The sequence below is a fragment of the Halichondria panicea genome, chromosome 6 (assembly GCF_963675165.1).
Source record: "Halichondria panicea chromosome 6, odHalPani1.1, whole genome shotgun sequence".
Classification (NCBI taxonomy): domain Eukaryota; kingdom Metazoa; phylum Porifera; class Demospongiae; order Suberitida; family Halichondriidae; genus Halichondria; species Halichondria panicea.
The window spans coordinates 1334223-1360077 of NC_087382.1; the positions used below are offsets into that span (position 1 = coordinate 1334223).

At 39.8% G+C, this 25855-nt stretch overlaps 2 protein-coding genes and 2 long non-coding RNA genes across 6 annotated transcripts; 1 reads left to right on the plus strand and 3 right to left on the minus strand.

The window, feature by feature from the left end:
• Positions 1 to 1027: 1027 nt before the first annotated feature.
• Positions 1028 to 1519, minus strand: LOC135337012 (uncharacterized). The gene is made up of 3 exons (XR_010394995.1): positions 1374 to 1519; positions 1193 to 1317; positions 1028 to 1135 (listed from the first exon to the last, which is right to left on the minus strand). It is a non-coding gene; the product is annotated as an uncharacterized LOC135337012 (long non-coding RNA).
• Positions 1520 to 2158: 639 nt separating this feature from the next.
• On the minus strand, positions 2159 to 4337 carry LOC135337013 (uncharacterized). Its single transcript, XR_010394996.1, has 6 exons — positions 3930 to 4337; positions 3161 to 3858; positions 3031 to 3110; positions 2889 to 2932; positions 2756 to 2832; positions 2159 to 2537 (listed from the first exon to the last, which is right to left on the minus strand). It is a non-coding gene; the product is annotated as an uncharacterized LOC135337013 (long non-coding RNA).
• Positions 3581 to 21686, plus strand: LOC135337011 (uncharacterized). 3 transcript variants are annotated; one of them, XM_064532904.1, is made up of 25 exons: positions 8714 to 8831; positions 9018 to 9061; positions 9155 to 9277; positions 9451 to 9752; positions 10242 to 10343; positions 10686 to 10934; positions 11119 to 11211; positions 11344 to 11550; positions 11694 to 11798; positions 12532 to 12633; positions 12686 to 12892; positions 13036 to 13140; positions 13864 to 13965; positions 14018 to 14224; positions 14368 to 14472; positions 15206 to 15307; positions 15360 to 15464; positions 17053 to 19328; positions 19437 to 19505; positions 19810 to 19840; positions 19952 to 20032; positions 20085 to 20189; positions 20699 to 20793; positions 21012 to 21350; positions 21509 to 21686. In XM_064532904.1, exons 3-25 carry the CDS (start codon positions 9273 to 9275, stop codon positions 21515 to 21517), a joined length of 5103 nt encoding a protein of 1700 aa, XP_064388974.1. In that variant the 5' UTR covers positions 8714 to 8831; positions 9018 to 9061; positions 9155 to 9272; the 3' UTR covers positions 21518 to 21686. The 3 variants fall into 3 exon arrangements, with proteins under 3 accessions (XP_064388975.1, XP_064388974.1, XP_064388973.1); XM_064532903.1 differs by having other exon boundaries at positions 8725 to 8831; positions 9018 to 9081; XM_064532905.1 differs by lacking the exons at positions 8714 to 8831; positions 9018 to 9061 and adding an exon at positions 3581 to 3599.
• Positions 21687 to 21856: 170 nt separating this feature from the next.
• LOC135337014 (uncharacterized) lies at positions 21857 to 24008 on the minus strand. Its single transcript, XM_064532906.1, has 2 exons — positions 23850 to 24008; positions 21857 to 23746 (listed from the first exon to the last, which is right to left on the minus strand). Exon 2 carries the CDS (start codon positions 23661 to 23663, stop codon positions 22323 to 22325), a length of 1341 nt encoding a protein of 446 aa, XP_064388976.1. The 5' UTR covers positions 23664 to 23746; positions 23850 to 24008; the 3' UTR covers positions 21857 to 22322.
• Positions 24009 to 25855: the final 1847 nt, after the last annotated feature.

A 25855-nucleotide genomic window follows, 5' to 3' on the forward strand; every position in this document is an offset into this window, starting at 1 on the left:
AAAATACAGATTGTAATCATGTTGCACTTAAGAGTGTTGAAACTGGTATACCTAAACCGATACAGACTTGCCTACATGCAAATTCTCTAGTCCTGATGCTCTCACACGAAGAGAGCTACAAAATTTGCTCGTGAGGACCCAGAATTATTGTTATAATTATTGTGTGCATGTGTTATTATGAAATCATCATTATTTTTCAATCTCTGTAGAATCTAATCTGTTTAACTCTTACTGCGTTAAGGATCTTTACCCAAAACATTTGGCTAGTCTCGCAGGCCATACTCGATCCACAAACTGATACTGGTCTAGTATTATAGAGAGTCATTTGTGAAGTATGGCCCATTATATATACCGTCATAGCAAGTAATTATAATTTACGTATATTCGTGGTTTTCGGGACTGAAGGTATGACCACGAATATTTTACCCACGAATGAAGCGACCTTGCCTACCTTTACCTGCAGTGCAAGCAGCAACCACGAAAACACGAAAATAGTACCCATGCACGAAATGTCTCGATATATTGCTGAACCACGAATATTTTGGTATATACAAAGTCTCGCGGGCCATACTCCACAAACTGACTCTAGTAAGTATAATATTATACAGTTAGTGCTAACATTTGGCTTGTTAAATATTATTATAGAGAGAGACAATCTTTGACAGGAAATTTCTCATACAAAAACAGTTCCAGAGGTTAAAGTGCATGAACAGCTATCCATTTAATATTGATACTTGTTGCACACCTGTACGTTGTTTGTGCCACTACATGAATATCAACATGATCATGAGTGTATTTACTGCAGGTCTAATAGCCATATCCCCTTTTGACACTGAGCTGTCACCAAAACCTCATATCCGGTCGTACATTGACACATATATAGCTACTAGTATTGCACTATAACTGTACCATAACTGGTGCATTGAATATCTGCAGATGGAGGAAATTATGGAAAGTTCAAACAACACTATTACTTTAATACTTACATAGACACTTCTGCCTCCTGCACCCCCCGCACCACCACGGCCACGACCATGACCAAGGCCCCTGCCTCTACCACGCTGTGGAGCAGGAGCTGGAGGCACGTAGTCTTCATCACTACTTTCCGAAGTTTCGTCATCAGAATCTGTCTCCACTGGGAAAGAATTCAGTGTCAGTTAAAGTGAGATGGAGAGAGGAAGTACTTTAATACCTTGCACTGCAGGATCACTGGGAGGAGGGAATTCAGGCCTTGGGCTTGGAGAAGGAGTGACTGCTGTAAGAACAGGCGTCCGGGCTGGATGCTGAGGTGTACGTGTTTCGTCAGGAGTTGCCATTCTGTATCACAGTTATACAAACTGGTAAGCAAAGCAACCACAAAAAAAGTCACTTACCATATGTTTTAAGCTTTGTTGAGATGAAAACAGCATTGGGAACTGCTTTATATAGTGCTCGCGAATTTTCCCCATTCACATACAAACTTCAAAGGTTGTCAACGCAAATATCAGATCAGATCTTACCTTTTCCCATGTTCACATACGCGTATGCATAAACACTCATGTGCACATTTATACAGGTGGTCAACATAAATGACTACCCATCTTCGAAGTACTCATATCTCGATCAAGATGGCTATACTACTTTCACTATTCCTATAGCTAGTACAGACGAACTCCATGGACCTACATGCACTAACTACTCCAACTATTCCTAGTATATAGACGAACTCCATGGACCTACACTAACTACTCCAACTATTCCTAGTATATAGACGAACTCCATGGACCTACACTAACTACTCCAACTATTCCTAGTATATAGACGAACTCCATGGACCTACACTAACTACTCCAACTATTCCTAGTATATAGACGAACTCCATGGACCTACACTAACTACTCCAACTATTCCTAGTATAGTCGAACTCCATGGACGTTACTCTTTCACTAGCTTGCGTCACACCTTGTCACTTATAATACACTATTATATTTAAATACTACTGTAATAAAAAAGAAAGGGAATCCGACTAGAAAAACATTTGCGATGTGAAAAAAATTGCTAGGATTGCCCCAAGGGAAACCTTTAAAAAGCGTGGAAACAAGAAATTCGGCAAGTGCATAACTCCAATCCATTACAACGTCATGAACATGTACAGCTAGTGCTGATAACTTGTAAAATAGTATCACAATAGTGCAGTGACAGATTAACGATCTTTCAACTATAGGATCATTAAATACAGGTTGTGGCAAATTGAACAGTCTTTGGCTATCACATCTAGTATATGAAATAATAGTTAATTGTAGGGTAAATAATTGTCTATACACTGACAGTATACACATGCACTGTCACAGTGTGTCCCTTTTAGCTCTTTGTTGAAAAGTATAGCCCATTATAATTAGCTATTAGCCCTGAGGCTATTGTTCTGTCATGAATATCAGTATCATACTTCATGCATCAATGACTGGTCTGGACTGTCTTTGCTCTTTCTATTGGGACTGTCTTTCCTCTAGATCTTTGTCTTTACTTGGCTCTTTACTTGGCACTGTCTTTGCTCAAAACTGTAAAGGGGGTATCACAAAACTAAAACACATACCTTGTATCACAAAGTTTCAATATGATAATGTAATACTATGTAAACATTCCAATCATTCAACTTACCCTATACATGTATACATACTAGCAAACAAAATAACATAAAGTAAACAAAATAACATAATAGACCTAGGGAATTAGTACATGTGAATGACGTTGTAACGGATTGGAGTTATACACTCGCCGAATTTCTTGTTTCCACGCTTTTTAAAGGTTTCCCTTGGGGCAATCCTAGCAATTTTTCACATTGCAAATGTTTTTCTAGTCAGATAAAACAACACATGGCTGTAATTAATTAATCACTAGTTCATTCTTACCTTTTGTGCTAATGACTTGATTACTTCTGCTCTCCTTTAGAGCTCTAAATGCAAAGAACAGCACGGTGTGAAGAGACTTGACAAAACCCCATAATTAGAAGATTAAGAATTAAGAATAGCTCTTTACAATTTAAAAACTCACCTAAACAGTAGCATCACAACAGCTTTAGAGTGGCTGGAAATTGACTTTCAACTTAATGCCCAACGTTTTGAAGTTTGTTTCTACATGCATAAAACAGCACAGTCATTTACCTTAATAATTTCACTCTTACTTTAATGACTTAAAACTTCTCTTCCTCTTGAGCTCTGAACGCACACTCAGTAGGCCCTGGCAATTGCTCTTTTTTCTGCCTATTATGCTTTTGAGGACTGCCCCAAATTCAGCCTATTATGCTAACTACATGATAAGATGAGAGAACTGAACATCAAGTGACTATAATCACACATTTATAGGCTAGTTTCCAACAATGTTCCAATGTCTTGTGGACTCTCTAGGTAAAGGTCAATAACATTCTCTTGTAGAAACCTTGCACAAGGAGATATCATCTACTAATGAATGATATTTACTTAGTAACACATTCCTGCATGGACATGTGCACTGAGTCCAGCCACATTGTCTCCATGCAGTTAGGGATGGTCCAAGATCTATAGCCAGGAGATCACTGACTTGTCCTGAGGCTGGTAACCAGATAGGCAGGATCAGAGCCACAGGTGTGCTTACAATGACAATGCATATCTAGCTATTATGCTTACAGAAAGTATAATTTTGTAACAACAATGCAGTTTACCCTCCTTATTGTTATGCAGTAATGCATATGGTTTTTATATCCTCATCCAGAGCTTATCTGCATGAGATCCAGTACCTAGTGTTGGGCAAGGCTGATGAACTGCACCCCTCGGAGTGCCTGGAGACAGATCAATATTCAACATCCTGAGGGGCTGTCCTATCAAGGTTCTGAGGTCAATATACCTGTACCCAAAAAGTAAACTTGTATCCTAAGGGTGGTCTAGAAAGATCAAAGGTCATATACATGTTTTTACCTGCTTGGAAACCATAATGCAATTGAATCTGTGCATGCGCGACATGTGGTTGCTTAGACCACTCCAAATGAGACTGTAGTTTCCTGTCCAACTCGCGCTTCTTGCTTTAGCTACCTCATTGATAGTCATTATGGCCATTATATTTCTCTAATTATCCAATGAAATATTGAAATTACTTTTTTATTGTTCTTTGTTGCCTCCAAGCACATGGTTGGCTGAATTGTTGTGGCTACTTAATTAAATTCATTGATGACGTTATCAATTTATAATGATATTCATAGTAATGAATGATAATACTGCTCACATATCCGCTTATAATTTACTGGAGTCTCTGACGGGAAACTACAGTCTCATTTGGAGTGGCCTTATATTATGCTTAGCCACAAAATAGATTTTTTCTCAGTTGAAAACGAGTTTAAAGAAGATGGCTAAAAAATAAGTGTCTAAAACACTGTAACATGCAGATTTATAATTTGTCAAGCTATATATTTAGAACTGGTGGATACTTCTAGACTACACTACATGACCTGTGGCTTATTAAGTGTTAAATTTCAGTAATTTCGTGGTTTGTTATTGTATTGTTATTAGGACGAGCGAAGCGAGTCCCTTATAATATATGCTTAACGTTGACTGTCTGTCTGTCATGGACCGGCACGATAGCCACAGGCAAGCCTATACAGCAGGTCAGAACAGCTCAGATGGGGACCCTCTGAGCCTGAGATTACACAGGCACGCCTGCAGGAGGTCACAGCAACTATTTTACATCAAGGATAGGTAACATTAAATCAACAAATACTAATTGTTTACTTGTGTTCAGCATGATCTTGTGTCTTGTGATATATAAACCTGCTAGCTCAACAGGACAATTAACACAAGTTGCCAAAGATTGTTCACAGTATATACATGATACTTTTTAGTCTTGTAACTAAAGTTCAGACAAGATACAGACAGGCTTGAGACCACAGTCAAGACACGTATACATAGAACTTGGCCACAGGCACACTTGCAGTAAAAACAAACCTTGCCGGCTTGGTCACAATAAACATTAACAAAACAGACAAAACTTCGAAACTACTTTGCATTTCTTAATAATTTATCTTTATCAATTTTGACCAATCTATTTCCATAGCCGGCTGGCCATGCAGCTCAGTCTCAGCTGTGGTCTCAGAGTCACTATAGCTAAATGCGCTGCTGACTGATGACATTAACAAACTCAAACGCTTTTGCTCGCCCCATGACACCTTGTGTCACTTTAATTATAGTAATCAGGATACTTCTAGATTTAGTAAGGACTTAGAAAGACAATTCTAGATCATTTTTCAAGGGAGTTTAACAATCGAAACACAGATGGTTTCAGAGCCACAACGTGGACTTCAATGTAGATTGAAGCATCACGTGAACCACTTCCATTGCCCTCTCTTCAATTAAATGATAATCCAGAAGCCTGTAATCACTTTATGGTGTGGAGTGTAGGTGTGTTGTGTGAAGTGTGTGGATTTTGGAGTTTATTGCCCAGTCCCTGATCTGTTAGTGCCTGCGCATGCATTGGTTAATATACTGTCTTACCTGAACAATGACCACTCCTTATGGTCATGCACATGAGTCAGTAAATGATAAGCAGATGGTTGAATCTCCACTGAGAATTGAGAGGTTGTATAGTATTTGTAACACATCCCATGTGAATATTCATGTGACAATGAGCTGAACTGGTTTTGGGCAGGAGATAGTATGCAGAGCCGGAGGAAGCAAATATGAAGTGATCAGGCCAGACCCATAAAGGGGGGTCCGGGGGTCCTCCCCCGGGAAAATTTTTTTTAATGGTGCTTGCTGGTGCATTCTGGTGCATTTTGAGTAATATTTAATGAATTTGAAAATTGACGTTTTAATTGAGACAATCACAAAAATTAATATTGGTACGGGTATATGAGGTTGCACCTAAAACTTTCCTGTGACGGTGAATGATACCTTAAAGGAAGGAGATGTTCTTCTGCTGGTTTGGAGAGGCACCAATGTGAGGACACTGAAAGGAACTCGATTGCAGTTTGGAGAGAGACATTTTCTTCTGGCTTGCAGCTAGATCTGACACTAGATAGTCTGATCCTGCAGTACTACTAGTCTATTACGGTATCTAGCTATTACATACCAGCACCGTTGAGTAACGATTATTATCAAACTGATTAATTTTTCATTTTTAATGTTAACGACCGTTACCAAATAAATAAGTGAATGCGAGAAAAGTGGTCAGGTTTTGGCCTGACCAGAGATACAAAAGAAAGGGGATTGGAAACGAAATTTTTACGAAATTTTTGCGTGAAGCATTCCGCGTTATAGGGCGTGGCTAAAACTACAAAGGATTATATTTATAGTCAGCATGCTCATTACCTGTCTTGACTGCTCTACAATGTGCTGTACATAGAAACAGTGAAATTGATCATTTTTAATGTTGATTTTTCTAAAAAGTAAAGAGAATTTAGCTCTAAAAAGTCGACTAAGCCACGCAGCCACTATTACTAGACAAATAAATGCTATGCAAGAAGAAATAGCCTTTACTATGAAGTCGTAGGAGGGACAGGCCCGTGGTGTGTCTAAAAGTATACTAAAGCAGTTTGAAGGACTATACTGCAAACGTTTATGAACAGTACAGCTTATTTATAGCATGAAGCCATTCTATGTAGCACTTAGATACATAATAACCAAGTCAAGCAATGTCCTTTGCTGTTTTGACTTCATAGGAGGGACAGAGAAAAGTTGACATAGAGTAATTCAAGCTAAACTCAAAAAAATTGGAAACAGAGTAAAGACAACGGACTTAGAGCTTGTCAGTGGTATAAGCTTACTTCTCTCAAGTATCTCCCAGGCCCTGAGTGATCTCTAGTGGATAGGAGAGCTAGAAACCAGGGATACAAAACCGTAGCGCAGTCCTCCATGTAATTATTTGCGAGCGCAATAATTACACGGAGTGCTTCACCGGATGTCAGTCCTTTTACATAGGGCGTGGGCGGTCGTTTCCAATCCCCTTTCTTTTGTATCTCTGGCCTGACCAACCTGACCGGTTCCGCCGGCCCTGGTATGTGCGTGGTTTCCACTGAGAATTGAGTACAAGTGCATGGGCTTACTTTATTGTCAGCGGTCAATCCACTATTGCCAATAAGACCATGATAATTTCAAACTCAGAGATCATTATTCATATTGATTTCCTGTGATATTGGTGTCAACATTCTCCATGGCATCAGTTCACTACATGTATATAGCCATTAACCAACTCAGAATACCTATTTTGTATCCACCAGTTCGGCAGTATGCACATAGCTACCAGTATTGCACTATAACTGTGTACCAGTCCTGTGGAAGTGCAGTACTTGTAACACATCCCACGAGCATAATGTTCATACAGTACTTTATTGATGCATCTCACGGGAATATATATAATGTGAGCTGGTGTTGGGTTGCAGGTGTGTGCAGTGTTGTCTTAATTTCTTAGATGTGTGTGTGTGGTGATAAGGGGTTGGCAGATTATGCTCGAGATATTACCTATTATGCTATTCTTTTATGCTCAAGCTAACAGCCTATATATATACAAATTCCCCATTATTCTTAAATTAAATTGGCACATTATTCCTCCAAAGCACAACATAGACCCCATATTATCGCACAATTAGTAATATTGAACTATACATAATGGCCACATGACTCTATCTATTAACACTATAATACAGAATGCCAAGGAGATAATTAACCATCAGTACTCCATCACGACCATCAGGCCTTCAAATGTTTATACTATATGATTCATATATAACGTACTGACCTGTACTTCCAAAAAGGCCTATTATTCTTATAATTGTTATAAAGATGCCTATAATTATGCCAGCATAATTCTCACCAAAAAATATGCCTATTATAATATTATGCTTGAAATTATGCTAGCATAATCTATATCAACCCTATAGTGGTGATTCTCTATTGTAAATAATCCTTTCCTGTGTGGTGTATACTGACGAGGCCATGTTTCTACTTGGAGGCTGTGTGAACATTTTCCATCACTGCATGTAGCCATCACATTATTATACCACTTATTTTGTATCCATCAGTCCTGCTTTATTGTCAGTATGCACAATGACATAGCTCTACCACTATTGCACATCAATCCTGTGGACATTGTAACACATCCCACGAGCATAATGTTCATACAGTAGTTTATTAACAAATCCCACGTGAATATGTATAATGTGAGCTGGTGTTGGGTTGCAGGTGTGTGCATTGTTGTTATTCTTAGATGTGGGTGGTGGTTCCCCAATGTAAATTATCTATTCCTATATGCATCACTAACAGGCTAGAGAGAGGCTAGTTTGTTACAAATACCAGGAAAGCTTGCAGAAGGCTATACTTAAAGGTATAGTGGAGAACATACAAGAACAGAGTGCATGCATGGGCATATATTTGTCTATGCATATCCCATGTGAATACGCGAGGATGCTTTCAGCAGTCAATTCACTATTACCATATAAGATTACAAACTGAGATGTCATTGTGATTAGTGTGAACATGTTCCATCACTGTAGCCATTAACCAACTCAGCATACCTATTTTGTATCCACCAGTTTTGCTTTATTGTCAGTATGCACAATGACATTGCTCTACCGGTATTGCACTGTAACTGTACCAGTCCTATATGGAAGTGCACTTGTAACACATCCCACGAGCATAAATTGTGCCAGGTAAGATCCCTGAATTTAGTTCATACTTAATGCATCTCAGTATTATGTGAGCTGGTGTTGGGTTGCAGGTGTGTGCATTGTTGTCATTCTCTTAGATGTGTGTGGTTGGTTAGCTGTCTCTGAGTGAGTTCAGAGCTGTAGTGTTGCATGAGTAGTTGGTGAGAAGCTATATACTAAGAATAAGGTAAGAGAAATTGCAAGCTATAAATGCTAAACACTGTGTTACTCTACATAATTAAGGTATGCATGTGGTAAAAGCCTAAAATTCAATACTTACATATTCATATATATATGACTGTTGTTAGTTGGAACTTCGATTTTCAGTATACATTATACAACTGTAAATCAAACTGTATGAATAATACTGCAGGTCTGATCCATCCCTTTTTGAGGCTGAGCCGTCACCATTATGAGGTGATTCTCATTGGCACTTGGTATGAATTTGCTCACCAATCCTCCCCCTTGAGCCAACACACACTTTGTGAATATATTGTGTATTAATTGCAGAAGTTGAGAGTTGTTACTATCACTAAAGCTGTGGTTGCTACTGATGATATTGATCGTATGCAAGCCTTGAGTAAGCTAGTGAGGTTACAGAGACATTGGAAGCAAGTCACTGTCTGAAATGAGGTTAGTGCATGACACCACTGTTGTTTCACTGTTTATGTCAGCTATTAATATCAGTTGGCATGGTTACAGACACTTCACGGCTATTGTGTATCGTATATTTACCACAACATTATCACATGCACACCCAAACACTAACTAATCAATGATGGCTGCACTCATCTTATCTCCCATAGTGACGACCTTGCTAAACAACTCTTCTGGGCTAGTAGTGGTGGCCGTGACCAAGAAGTGCTTGAGCTGCTACAGAGAGAAGCTCCACCCAACAACAGTGACTACTACACTAGAGAGCAGTATGGAAGGACTCCACTACACAGGGCATGTATTAACAGCCATCTCTGCAATGCAGAACTACTCATCAAGTTTGGGGCCATTGTAGCTGCTACAAATAACTTTGGCAGTACCCCCTTACATGATGCATGTTTCTACAACAAGAAGGCCACTGCTAAGCTGTTACTGGAGCACCACTGTCCCACAGGTGAGCCTGGGTGTTAGTTCAGCTGTGTCAGTAGGTGTCTGTCATCTTGTCCAGGTGTGTGGCAGTGACTGCCATTGTAGCTAGCAAAGCTTCACAGTAGGTACATTTGAGAAAAGTCATTGAATTGAACTAATGATTAATACATGGTGGCCACTATGTACAAACACTTTTTAGCATGTTTCATGGTCTGGTAGGTACAGGGTTATCCCATTATAGAAATACACAGTACAGACTTGTAAATTTACAATCTTATACTGTTGATGACGTGTACGTACTCTATCTATTATATGCAAGTCATAATTATTGTAGGCATTGGCGAATTTATATTACTAATTTTTGGGGGAGATTTGCCAAAGCATCCAAAATATTTTGTCATTGGTTTAACAATTGTTTATATGTTGCGTCAATGTCTGGGTGAGTGCTATAGAACACAGTAAACTACATGCATGTACTGTCAGTTCATGTGCTCCTGTTCAACCAACCATGCAGATAGCAAGGACAAGTGGGGACGTACTGCTGCTGATGTGGCCAGAGTGAAGGGGCACCATGCCTTGGCTGACTATGTGGAGAGGTTCCAGCCTGGACCTAGAGGTGAGTTGGCCATCAGCTGTTGTACACAGTAGTCAGTAGGTATCTAGTGAATTGCATGGTCAGTATAGTACAGCTAGATCAGTGGTTTCCATGTTATGCCGTTCATGCACCTTCCATATGTGTTAAATCTCATGCAATTAATTTAAGTGATCAGTTTCTTGACAGTAATTTGTACATAGCCCTATCATCACTCTACAGTCTTGTGTACAGTGTATGACTAGACAATGACAATGCCTCAGGGACTTATTTGTATGCCTTTCTCAGTACACTCCATAATTATACTGCATCAGTTCCTTTGGCTTCTAAATTTCATTGATACCTCCTTTTCTAACTATTATGTAGATCCTCTGTCCTCGTACCCAACACTGGAACAGCTGAGTCAGCTGGAATGTGATCAATGGCTTCAACTTGGTGTTCGCTTCGCATTGGGCAATGACCAACTGGAAACCATAAAGAAGAGCCAACATCCCACAGCAGCAACTCTCCAGGCAGCCAAAATCAAGAATATTGACATGCAGTGGAAGGATATTGTGGAAGCTCTAGTGAGCATTGGAGAGTACAAGTTGGCAGAGAGTGTGTGCACTCAGCAAGGTCAGTAAATGATTGCTCCTGTTAAACTACTAACATTGGTAACATTGTTTGGGAAACTACTCCGTACTACAAGCTTGTGTAGAATAATAACTCTTTTGCTATCCGTCTGTATTCACCTATGCACTGTACAATGCAAGTAAACTTAACAACTGTATCCCGTCTTAATTAATTGTGCTAACTGCAGGGGAAGGTGAGAGTGCTCTGTCAGTGAGTGTATTCTATGGCTGGCTGGACTGTGTCAAGCGTCTTGTGGAAACTGTGGACCTCAATCCAAAAGGTGAAAATGGTACCTCAAGAAAAAGCATATTCTGAGCCAAACTAATGTTGAGTAATAAGGTCATGCAGTTACTCACACTATTATCATTGTAATCTCAACAATCACTTTAAAGTACAATTCTGGGGTTTGCAGGTACAGTCAACAAGGCTGGTGACACCCCACTCTCTCTGGCCTGTGCTAATGGCCACTTGGACACAGTCAAGTATCTTGTGAACAAGCATCGTTGTGATCCAGGTACAGTCAACAAGGCTGGTGACACCCCACTCTCTCTGGCCTGTGCTAATGGTCACTGGGACACAGTCAAGTGCCTTGTGAACGAGCATCATTGTGATCCTAGAAGTAAGCTATCATTGTATGTACGTACATGTGTATCACACCAACTATAGCTTCATGCATGAATGTGGAATGTTGTGGTATACCTAATGCTATAATTATATTACCACGGAATACAAACGCAAACCAATGCATGTGTGCATGTACAGGTACAGTCAACAACGCTGGTGACACTCCACTCTCTCTGGCCTACAAAGGTGGACACTGGGATATGGTCAAGTATCTTGCCATCACTCATCACTGTGACACAACAAGTAATTCCAATATTTTTTCCGCGGTTGTGAATGACCTATTTGTAATTATAATTATGCTCTTTATGGATTCTACAGAATTGTGCAATAGAATTTACTTTTATTGTCGGTTTTTAATTTTACAATCATGCTGCACAGCATATTGATCTCATGCGATATACTGGGACTGAGTATCAAGCTTAAAACATTGGGGAGTGTTAATTTTGGTGACCCGCACCATGATTCACCAATCACCACATTGACCTGTTATAAGGTACAGCCTATAGCCTGTAGCTTGGTACTGTGTATGAAATATCAGGAGCGTATAGCAGGTCTATATCTAATAGTGAGGATGGGACAGATTGAGGATTGAGGAGAAAGTGCCACTTTCTGGATCTCAGACAAATAAGCTATAATAATAATTATTAGTCAGCTACAGAGGCAAATCATTATACTCCTGTTTAGTTTCAGTATACTTCAGATTTCAGATTAATCGAGTGCTTGAATTTAATAACAGAATGTTTGTCGTGTGGCACTAGCAAATACAACTCTCTGCTACTCACTGACTCATATTCGACTTATTGCCAACATCATCATAATGATCATGCTTTACCATCAAATTCCATAAATCATGGCACATTTCTTGAGCCAACTATATTTATTGTGGATCATGATGTCGCTCAACAGCATCGAATATCAGTGTGACCTAAACTATGTGCGTACTGCAAACTGACATGATTTGATTGTATCCATATAGTTGCAGTAAATAAGGCTGGAGACACTCCTCTCTCCATTGAGTGTTCCCGTGGTAACCTGAAGATGGTCAAGGCTCTCATCAACAAGCATGTTGATCCAAATAGTAAGTGTTTATTAATCGCTGTTACGTTGTGTTGATGGATGGTCTTCCACAGAGCCAGTTAACAAGGCTGGTGACACTCCACTCTCTCTGGCCTGTGCTAATGGCCACTTGGACACAGTCAAGTATCTTGTGAACAAGCATCGTTGTGATCCAGGTACAGTCAACAAGGCTGGTGACACCCCACTCTCTCTGGCCTGTGCTAATGGTCACTGGGACACAGTCAAGTGCCTTGTGAACGAGCATCATTGTGATCCTAGAAGTAAGCTATCATTGTATGTACGTACATGTGTATCACACCAACTATAGCTTCATGCATGAATGTGGAATGTTGTGGTATACCTAATGCTATAATTATATTACCACGGAATACAAACGCAAACCAATGCATGTGTGCATGTACAGGTACAGTCAACAACGCTGGTGACACTCCACTCTCTCTGGCCTACAAAGGTGGACACTGGGATATGGTCAAGTATCTTGCCATCACTCATCACTGTGACACAACAAGTAATTCCAATATTTTTTCCGCGGTTGTGAATGACCTATTTGTAATTATAATTATGCTCTTTATGGATTCTACAGAATTGTGCAATAGAATTTACTTTTATTGTCGGTTTTTAATTTTACGATCATGCTGCACAGCATATTGATCTCATGCGATATACTGGGACTGAGTATCAAGCTTAAAACATTGGGGAGTGTTAATTTTGGTGACCCGCACCATGATTCACCAATCACCACATTGACCGGTTATAAGGTACAGCCTATAGCCTGTAGCTTGGTACTGTGTATGAAATATCAGGAGCGTATAGCAGGTCTATATCTAATAGTGAGGATGGGACAGATTGAGGATTGAGGAGAAAGTGCCACTTTCTGGATCTCAGACAAATAATAATTATTAGTCAGCTACAGAGGCAAATCATTATACTCCTGTTTAGTTTCAGTATACTTCAGATTTCAGATTAATCGAGTGCTTGAATTTAATAACAGAATGTTTGTCGTGTGGCACTAGCAAATACAACTCTCTGCTACTCACTGACTCATATTCGACTTATTGCCAACATCATCATAATGATCATGCTTTACCATCAAATTCCATAAATCATGGCACATTTCTTGAGCCAACTATATTTATTGTGGATCATGATGTCGCTCAACAGCATCGAATATCAGTGTGACCTAAACTATGTGCGTACTGCAAACTGACATGATTTGATTGTATCCATATAGTTGCAGTAAATAAGGCTGGAGACACTCCTCTCTCCATTGAGTGTTCCCGTGGTAACCTGAAGATGGTCAAGGCTCTCATCAACAAGCATGTTGATCCAAATAGTAAGTGTTTATTAATCGCTGTTACGTTGTGTTGATGGATGGTCTTCCACAGAGCCAGTTAACAAGGCTGGTGACACTCCACTCTCTCTGGCCTGTGCTAATGGCCACTTGGACACAGTCAAGTATCTTGTGAACAAGCATCGTTGTGATCCAGGTACAGTCAACAAGGCTGGTGACACCCCACTCTCTCTGGCCTGTGCTAATGGTCACTGGGACACAGTCAAGTGCCTTGTGAACGAGCATCATTGTGATCCTAGAAGTAAGCTATCATTGTATGTACGTACATGTGTATCACACCAACTATAGCTTCATGCATGAATGTGGAATGTTGTGGTATACCTAATGCTATAATTATATTACCACGGAATACAAACGCAAACCAATGCATGTGTGCATGTACAGGTACAGTCAACAAGGCTGGTGACACTCTACTCTCTCTGGCCTACAAAGGTGGACACTGGGATATGGTCAAGTATCTTGCCATCACTCATCACTGTGACACAACAAGTAATTCCAATATTTTTTCCGCGGTTGTGAATGACCTATTTGTAATTATAATTATGCTCTTTATGGATTCTACAGAATTGTGCAATAGAATTTACTTTTATTGTCGGTTTTTAATTTTACAATCATGCTGCACAGCATATTGATCTCATGCGATATACTGGGACTGAGTATCAAGCTTAAAACCTTGGGGAGTGTTAATTTTGGTGACCCGCACCATGATTCACCAATCACCACATTGACCTGTTATAAGGTACAGCCTATAGCCTGTAGCTTGGTACTGTGTATGAAATATCAGGAGCGTATAGCAGGTCTATATCTAATAGTGAGGATGGGACAGATTGAGGATTGAGGAGAAAGTGCCACTTTCTGGATCTCAGACAAATAAGCTATAATAATAATTATTAGTCAGCTACAGAGGCAAATCATTATACTCCTGTTTAGTTTCAGTATACTTCAGATTTCAGATTAATCGAGTGCTTGAATTTAATAACAGAATGTTTGTCGTGTGGCACTAGCAAATACAACTCTCTGCTACTCACTGACTCATATTCGACTTATTGCCAACATCATCATAATGATCATGCTTTACCATCAAATTCCATAAATCATGGCACATTTCTTGAGCCAACTATATTTATTGTGGATCATGATGTCGCTCAACAGCATCGAATATCAGTGTGACCTAAACTATGTGCGTACTGCAAACTGACATGATTTGATTGTATCCATATAGTTGCAGTAAATAAGGCTGGAGACACTCCTCTCTCCATTGAGTGTTCCCATGGTAACCTGAAGATGGTCAAGGCTCTCATCAACAAGCATGTTGATCCAAATAGTAAGTGTTTATTAATCGCTGTTACGTTGTGTTGATGGATGGTCTTCCACAGAGCCAGTTAACAAGGCTGGTGACACTCCACTCTCTCTGGCCTACAAAAGTGAACACTGGGAAGTGGTCAAGTATCTTGCCATCACTCATCACTGTGATACAACAAGTAAATCAGTTTGTTCATGGTTGTCAATGAACCTGTTGGTTTTATTGCACTATACTAAACTTGTTTAAGGTTAGGATATAGTGTTTCGCCCACTCAAGAAAGTGGGTGTTCCCGCTCAGCATCTGTACAGCAATTTTGGTAAAGCTAGCTACAAAACTTCTGCGTCAGTTTTCTACCTTCTTAGCTGATGATCATGTCCTATTTAAGCATGATCTAATTAAGTAAGGTATGGGGTAGGGCCAGATGTAAAAATTTCATAGAGAATCAAGACTCTGCAGCTGCAGCGCTAGCCTCGATTCCAGCCGCGAAGAAAAAGGCGGCCTGGTATACCTTGTATGCGCATGCACGTACATTACCCCAAGAAGGGGGTAATCCGTGTATTTGTGGATACTGTCAGTAAAATAAACCGTATACTATTTGTATTCTGAAGTTACGGTCCGTTACATAGAACTTATTTAGAAGTATTGTGTAAAGATGACCGAGTTCTTACACCGGGCCCTTTATTGTATCAAGCCAAGTCTCTACTTAACGACACTCTGTAAGGCTATACAGATGTTATAGGAAAGGCATGATGTGTTCCTGTGGGTCCCCTGATGAGGCTGTGGTAATATAGACCAGGCAAGTCTTCTGCTACCAAATCTTTCTTTTATGTTCGACAAGAAGTCATTACTGAAAATAAAAAAGCTAATGATCACTCTTGAGAAGCTTTAACTCGACACTCAGGAAGTTATTCACTCAAGATTTACTGATGTATTGAAGAGTCCACTACTCATCCTAGCTGGCAGCTCTATAGCTGTCCGGGAGGCCTTCTTGAACTGTAACTGAGCTAGAAGGAAGCAACACTGCTGTAGTTAATAATTATTCTACTCATGTACTTTGATTGAAAGCTGCCATTGTGGTCATATTGTCATGCGTATTCTTCCTTTTTGTAACCTTGTCCGTTTTTTTACAATTTGTATGATAAAATTGCTGTCAATTATTTCGCGCATGCGCTTACAAGGTATACCAAGGCCGCCTTTCTCTTCGCGGCTGGAATCGAGGCTACTGCAGCGCTCACTTTACTTTTATTTTTGGCTCATTTTTGCGTATTGATATACTCAGTAATGTGCACTCAACATGGTGTTCATTCGATAGAATCCGATCTTGCTTTCAATTCTGATGGCAGCCCAAAGAAAAATATAAGTTTGAACCTCGCTAGGAATATGACCTCAATGTGTCCATCACATCATGAGCAGTTTCAGCAATAATTAATTGTTTAGTTCCAGTGTGTGCAATTGACACTTCATATTCACAAGATTTGCTGGAGAAGTGCTGCTGGAGCTCATGCCAACTCAACCTGCTTTCACCATCCACCACCAACCCATATATCTTGTTTGCGTGTCAATTTTTCATTGACTAATTAACATGAGATTATCATTTTCATTGGAAGTTTGCATGTATGAATGACATCATGATTGCTGAGTGCACATTAACAGAGTATGCTGGGACATGCATGACTGAGTGCCATAATTATGCATACAAAATTAATGTCATAATTATATGGAGTATACAGACATTTTAAGTACTCTAATTCACTGCATGTATTCAGGTGTCTTCTTGCTAGCAGTAAAGCTTGAGCAAGATGTGGAATTTTTTCTGGCAGAATGCCATTGTGATCCGAATGTGACCGACAAAGAAGGCAAGACACCTCTCGATTTGGCGAATAACTCTAAGATCATAAAGCTCCTCTTGAAACACGGAGCCAAAGCTGCCAATGTCTACAAGGAACACAGCAAGCTCATCGGAAAGCTCTCCTCCGAGCGACCCCCACACCTTCCTCTGTCTGTGCTCATCATTGGTGATGGTGGTGTGGGGAAGAGCACTCTGTTGAAGTCCATTCTGAGTCCAAAAGGGTTTTGGTCTAAACTACAGAAGGCAAAACCCGTAGATGGTGTCGATGAAAAAACAGTGGGGATCATACCGTACGAAATATACACCAAAGAGTTTGGGAGGATCATCTACTTTGATTTTGCTGGCCAGAAAGAGTTTTACGCAAGCCACTGTGCCATTCTGGAGAATGCTGTTCAAACCTCACCACCCATCATTATCCTCTGTGCTAAGCTTGTAGAAAGTGAGCAGGCGATTATTAATTCCATGTATCGTTGGTTAACCCTCGTTCAAAACCAGTGCATCAATTTGAAAGGCAAAGCACACGTGATAGTAGTTGGTAGCCATGCCGACCAGGTGAAGGAAATGGAAGAAGATCCACGAGCCAAAGAGAAAATCTTTGCCCCCATTATCAAGCAATTCCCAAAGTTTGAGTTCAGAGAGTTCATTCCAATGGATTGCCGCTTTGCTGATTCGGATGACATGAAAAAAGCAAAAGAGCAAATCAAAAAAAGCTCCGCTATTCTCCGCTCTCCAGAAACCATCAGCCTGAATGCTCACACTTTTTACATCTACTATGCCGAAAGCTTCAAAGACGACCTTGCTTTGTCGTTGGGAAATGTCTATGAAAGAATTAAGAGTGATCTTAACGAGGATCTGTCAAAACGCACCCAAGATATTCTTTCTTTCATACCCAGCACCGTCCCTCACCTTGTAGACATCTGTGACCAGCTGCATAAAAGAGGTCTCCTATTGTTTCTCTGCAATGACAGCTCTCCAGAGAAGTCTTTCTTAGTGATTGACCAACCAAAGCTTCTGTCCAGAGTCACTGGGACAGTGTTCGCTCCTGAAAGTTTCCGCCAGCACTGCAAGCTAGCTTCAAGCACTGGAGTGGTGCCTTTGTCGAAATTCAGCAAAGAATTTGATGGCTTCGACATCGAAATGCTGATTGCCTACATGTCACATTTAGAGCTGTGCTTCGAAATTATGGACATGCAAGTCTTGGATTTCATTTCGAAGGAGATTGCTTCTTCTACTGACAGTAATGCTTCTGTTCCTGAGTCTGACAGATACCTCTTCTTTCCTGGGCTCATTCGAATCGAAACTCCAGAGCAAAGGTTGGAACTAACTGAAGACATCAAGTACCATTTTGGTTGGATACTCCAAACCTCTCAAAAAACAGAGTTTTTCGATCCTCGCTGCCTTCAGGTCCTCATTCTGAGGATAGTGTTCACATTCCGACTTGCTCCTGCCCTAAGAGTACAGCATGATGTCCCTTCCCTGCAGAGATTCTGCTCTGTGTGGAAGAATGGGATCTACTGGTGCAACGATGATGGGATCACCGCACACCTCGAACTTGCTGAAAATGGCCAATCTCTTGTTCTCAAAATGCACTCTGATACGGTTCGACCTGAAGGTTTGATTCATCGCTCCAGAATTATGAGCACAATCCGCGAGACTGTTGAATGTTTTGGCCGCAATGTGAATGTGATTGAAACAGTGATTGATCCAAATCAAGTTGTCAAGCATCCTCTGAATAATCCCTCTAACCTCCCACTGGTCAAAATCAAAGATATTGCAGCAGCTGTCTCCTCCAACAGAAGAATGATCAAATCAACACAACACGTTGCCTTTGCCTTCAAGCATCTCTTACAGTTTGAGCCGTATGCTGGCCTAGATCAAACCACCATACAGTGTATCCACAGTGACAAGAATGCCAAGAGAGATGAGAAAATCTCCAAAGGTTTCATTTCTCATTTTGCCAGCCAAATTGCCAATTCAGTTAGAGATAATCCAGATCAAATATCTCGAAACAGTTGCATATTCAGAAGAATCCTGAGCCACTTTCAAGAATTTGGCGTCAACATTGAGTCGGTCAGTCCCAGACAGGAGGTGGTCCAGGCCCTTGAGACGTGGAGGAGTGAGACTGAGGGAACTTACAGCTGTCTGAGGGAGACTCTCAACAAGTACAGCGTCTTCACTGGAAGAAACCCTCTTGTGAGTGGAATTTTAATTGAATAATTATGTCAAACTGTTTTTGCTTTACTAGTCCCAACCTGATTTTGCTTCCGTGTACTAGTCTCTCTTCCCGTCATGTACATACAGGACCTAGCTGGTGTGGCTCATGATGATATTGCTCCCTCTGTGTTTAGTATCCGTGGTGATGAGCAAATGGTGAGTATAGTTGTACGTTACAAAATTAAGCTGTCTCTTTATAGGCTCTAAGAACCATCTATAATTGTGAAATATAAAATAATGTTAAAACTATATAATTATTATGTTGAATGCTTGGAGTGAAAGAATTAACATGTAAGTGAGTGAGTGCACATAATGTTTCCTACCTATTCTATTATACATGCAACAATCACAGTAGAAGTGTGCAATTAAGAAACTATCGTGTTCATTCTAGTACAGTGTAGCTTACATTCAAGAGGATCACTAAATTGTGAAATAATGAATACTGTATTACTCTTCACAGGATCACCAGATACCCTCTACCCCTACCTTAGGTATGACTTCACAATAATTACTCAATAGTTACCATCAGTATGACTAGTATAATAGCATATACCGGTACTTACATGTAGTGTGTAGCAATAATATCAATCTTTTGTTCTCAGCGTCAGGTGAACTCTCCATTGAGAAGTCAACGATTAGAGAACACTATGATACTGTCTCTGTTGTGAAGACGCCATCATCAGGTTGGGTTGTTTCAAAAACTGTAACACTGTTGTTCACTGATTACTCTTATAGATAAGGGGTCCCTGTCATCAGAAAGACTCCACTCAGCAGCTCCAGTCCAGAGACTAGGAGCTACATCAGCTGGTACTGGGGACAGTCGACTCCATACTAGAAGAGGTAAATTCACTGATGATCAGATAAAGTAATGTATGAATGTACCATAGCAGGTTATTTTATGGTGGAAATGTTTATAGATTTATTTAGAGCATCATGCGAAAATTAAAACTACGAAATTATTTTACCCGGAATACGTTCAACATAATTATATTTTATTGGGCATTTCATACGAAAATTTGCACCAACTGTTATAATAATGGTATGTACAATTATTGTGCCTACTTTGTTGCCTTGAAACCATTTGCTGCATGACTCAAGCTAGTGAGCATATTCACACTCTTGTCGGTCTGAAAGTGAATGTTAGAAGTTTTGGGTGGTAGGTGGAATTCTGCTACCAGAGGAGAGTATGCCATATATATAGAACTGACCACAGTGCTATTATGTCATAATTATTATAATAAATATTATTGGTTTTTGAAAAGCATTTCCTCATATTGGTACTTCATTTCCTTTGCTCTCAGAGATCAAAATGGTTTAAATTGTTCACGCCATTAATTACTTACTTATAGGTTCTAGTGATTTGTCTGCTCTAAGGAACATTGTAGACACTGCAATCACTGGACAACTGGAGCACCAAATGAAGTGTGGAGATGCTCACATACAGGTACGTATCATAGCTATGATTATATACTTCAATGTCTGCTAAAACTGCATGTCTATAATTATGAGTTTATAAGTCTAAAGGGTCCAATTCATTGCCGACGTGGCACAAATTTGGTGAATGTCTGCCCTTGTACCCTAGTCCACTTACATTTTTGTTGATTTGCCCGGATTGGGCTGTCTATTAGTGGGTCTAGTTACTATGGTTTCCGTCATGTACAGGATCCAGGAACTACCAGTGTCTATCAGTTGATGGTCAAGCATGGAGTCACTGACGAGCAGTTGGATCGAGAGATTGAACAAGACGACCTTGCTCCAGTAGCTATGCACTTTGATAATGTGGAGCTCTACCTCAACCCACTGAAGTTGAATGGAAATGAACAAGCTGACGTGAGGCGAGAGACTTATTTAAGTAGAAGCAATCAGGTGGCAGTGATCACCTGTTTGTCAATCTGGAGGGGTCACGAACCCAGCGAAGCAACCTTCAAAGCACTGATTAGGATCTTATTGGATCTGAGGAAGGAAGAGATTGCTACCAAGATCTGTCAGTACTTAAATAAGGTGATTGAAGTACATACAGTGATTCAATGATTCCAACATATTCTGCAAGCGGCTTGTCTTGTTGTATACACTGTACTAGCTCTTTAATTTCCAGTTCCATATAATTATACTAGGTATTCATGTGCTTGAGTCACTAGTACTTTCTTAATTACATGCAGACCCAGTGATCTATGAGTGCTGAGAGTGACTGACTGTAAAGCTAGAGCTGTGTGTAGGACTCTTGTACTGAATTGAACACAATGGACATCTGTTATAATTATTGTGTGCGTGATTTTATGACCTCTTTTTACCCTGAGTGTAGAGTGATAATCTGTTTAACACTTGTTACATTATTGATCTTTACCTAAACAATTCCATTTACGCCGCCTACTTAATTGAATCGAGGCTATATTCTTGACATCAAAACCAACACAATAATGTTATCAGCTATATCCATTACATGACAACATGACTGTCCACATACAAAACACACAAACTCAACGTTTGATATTTAAACACATCACATATACAGAGCGAAAAACTACTAGCTCAGTGTCAGTTAATAGCGCCTCTTCTGGTTTCTCTTTAGCCACCTTTCACTATTAGTCCGGTTAACAGAGCCTGTGTGGGTGTGTGGGTGTGTACAGTAACAATCTGCATGGGGTGAGATGTGTGAGGCTTGAAGAAATAAATGCCTGTATATATATTTTAAGGATCTAGATTACTTCACTGTACAATAGATTGTATGTAGATAGATTACTTCACTGTTATAGACACTGTTTTAGAGGTGTCCCTTGACAATAATTTATGCAGAAAAGGACTTCATTTGTGAGTTAGCACCTATATAGAGGACTGAAGGCCTTCATGGTGCATGGCCAGTAAAGCACTTGACTCAAGATCGGAAGGTTGAGAGTTCGATAGCGGAAACATTTTCTAATTAATTTTTCTAAGGAGTATTAGCCTCCGAACATGCATCACATTTCAGGAGTTCACTCAGTTTTTTTCTGAAAAATGAGTAGGTGTCCACCACATCCTGACGGATGGGATGTAAAGCCGGGGATCTGACTTGATAAGCTTAAAGCTTCCTTCAGTGCACGTGTGTACATTAGCTGGCACACTTGCTCTGTTATTTGTGAGCAGAGAATCGGAAATGATCACAGTGCCATCAGCAACAAAAAATACTCCACCAATGTCAGCACTGTTATTTTTAAACATGACTTTGGAGACAGATATAGTTCCAGTATATACCAAAATCGCTCCACCAGAGGGTGCCTTGTTGTTTGTTAGCTTGCTATCGGATATCAGTAACTCTCCATTCAAAACCAAAATCGCTCCACCTGATCTTTCAGCACTGTTGTACGCTAGCTCACTGTCAGAGATTGAGACACTCCCAAACCAGATATTAATTGCTCCACCGTCACTAATAGCACTATTGTTTAGTAGCGCACAGTTGGAAATGAACAAATTAGTTCTGAAGGTGGAAATCGCTCCACCATATTCAGCGATATTATCCATAAAGTTACAGAAACTGATTGAAACATTAACTGCCGAAATACCGCCACCACTATAATAAAAATCACTGGCATAAATCGCTCCACCGCTGTAATAAACGCTATTATTTGTAAAGTTGCACCAACTGATAGTCACACTTGAAGAGGCCACCTCTACTGCTCCACCATATGTAGTACCAGTATTGGAAGTGAATCTTGAATCATTAATAACAGTTTGCTTTGAGTAAATGTAAACTGCACCACCATTGTTATTAAAGAAATCACTCTTTTCAATGCACACAGTATCAGCTTTAACATGCAATGCTCTGTCAGTGCTAGTGTTGTTTACAAAGAGAACTTGTTCAATTCTCACAGTTACCACATGAGTGATCCAGAGTGTACAAGATTCCAACTTTAGCAATTTCAAGTCTACCAAAGAGCATTCAGCGATAAATAATTCTTGAGAAATGTAGCCTGAACTTTTTTTATCACCTGCTCCAGTGAAATTCAAACCTTCAATACTCAATGCACGGATATTAGATAAATACACTGCTCTACCAGCTTTGTTGGCATTGATAGTGGCATTTTGGCCAGCAATAATCACCTCTCTGAAATTACAAATGTAAAGTATTTCACTTAATAAATGATCACCAGACAGAAAGCTCAAGGTGAGATTGTCTCCACCAGACAACAGGGCTGTTTGAACAAGCTGCTCGAGAGTGAAACAAGTTCCATTTTGGTAGTCATGACACGAGTCAGTTGAATCCACTGGCACAATGTGATAGTGCTCACTCCTGGTAACAGTAGCTAGGGTCAGTAGCAGCACCAACCAGCTGGTGTGCATGTTCTCTCCAATACTATAAGATTACAAGCTAATCCGGCAGTGTCAGAATAGTGCTATTGCTTCTTCTATATACTGTATATCATCTATAGAGTGGAATAAGATAGCGGTCACCAGCAATTGAAATTATGAGGCTCAAATTCTTATCAGTTTCATTACACATGCATAGTTTGCACAGTTATAACTTACCTAATCGATTTCCCTTTTCAGCTTACAAGATCCAAACACAGTCTCACATGCACGTGTGAATACAGTAGTGGAGTATAGAGGTAGGACTATATATTAGGCCAAAGGGTATAGTATCACTGCATGCAGTAGAGCTGTCATCAGATACAAGTCCAAAGCACACACAGAAAATTCCTAATAGGATTACATGTATAGAGATGTTGTTATAGTTCAGACAACCCGATTAGTAGCTGCTTCCCAAGGGAGAAGTGCATGTATACAGTGTAATACGTTTACATGCTTATAGTATACATACTATATAGATCTACGACCTGTGTTTTTAAGCACACTCCCATGCATATTTCCCTACAATCTGCTATATTTCCTTCCAATCTGCCGTATTTCCTTACAATCTGCCATATTTCCTTACAATCTGCTATATTTCCCTACAATCTGCCATATTCCAGTGCTTCCGTGCAGAGGGTATATTGTTGCAGAAAATACGATTGTTCTGTCTTTAGTGCAATAAATGTGCGCATGTTCAAAGTGCCATTATATAGCATTATATATCACAAAATCAGTTCAATCACTTCAAGTAAAGCGATAATATAAACTGTGCGACAGTTCAAGATATTAATTGATTACACTCAACCATAGGTCAACTAATAATAATTATGCACAAAGCAGACACTGTAAATACTGAATACATATATTCAAATTCAACATTAACTTTAGGTTCCCCTCATGAAATGGCCAGTAACTTCGTCAGCAGTATGATGCTTCCATTGAACATAAAATTAATGTTTGAATTAGGAATAGAGTAACCAATACCAACCGTCTTGTTTGCCTTTTGGTGGCTCTGCCAATGTACCCTTCGATCCCTCCATTTCTCACAAAATGTTTTGAATGTGGAGTGATTATTGATGCAAGGACAAAACTAATTGCCTGCATGAAACAAAAAGAGTTTTCATAACCTCTTTTTGTTATTGTTGCATTTTAAGTGGGCAGATCAAAGGAAACACTGTGCCAATATCTGCCATATGGCACAGGTCAAGCCCTGAACTGTGCCACTATCTAAACACTGGCATAGTATGGCTGAAGTTACCTAAAGCCCACCGTCCACCCAGTAACCTGAAACTGTCCCTTTTATAGTATTAAACAGATTCAGTGGTAGGCAGAAAACGTTTTTCATGCATCTGGAGCATTCCACAGCCACCACAAGTAGTTGAAACTAGTAGTCCTATAAAAGGAGTGATGTGTACACGGAAAGGAATGCACAAGGAATGCAACAAATCAGTTGTTATACACAGCTCACTTGTGTGCACATGGGATATATTGGCTCATAATATGTACAAGAGTATGGAACGCCGTTTGCGACAAAATTCAGGCAGATTGTGATAGGCGTGTGCATCCAATATAAAATCGATTTTTGAAGATCGATTTTTAATAATCGATTTTTTACAGTTGATTTTCGATTTACACGTGAACGATCTTTGACAATCGATCTGATATTCGATTTTTGATAATCAATTTTTGATAATCGATTATTGAAATTCGATTTTTGATAATCGATTTTTGATAATCGATTATTGAAATTCCATTTTTGATAATCGATTTTAGATCTGCTCTGAGGTGGGCTGGGGGGGTCCACTGATCCTAAAGCTGTATCACGTGAGACTATCCTTAGAGAAATTTTGCATTGAAGAAGCCACTATTCATGACTTCTATTCTATCTGGAATCACCAAACTCTTTCTCAGCTCTCTAAGCACACACAAGATGGCCAAATAAAACAGTGCTGGCGAGAAAGCATACAAAAATGGGTGCACGAAGGAACTAAATAAGATAGCATCAACTGAACAGTTCTAAAATTAATGATTTTTATTGTGACTTATGGCCCTTCTTTTTAATGGTTCCAAAAAACAATAATGTTTCGCTTTTGCGTTATAGTCTATCATGTGAGATAGCTAACCAAGCCAAGCTTTGATTCCAGGCCGCAGAGAAGGAGTTTGTGCATGTTCTGAGTTTCAAG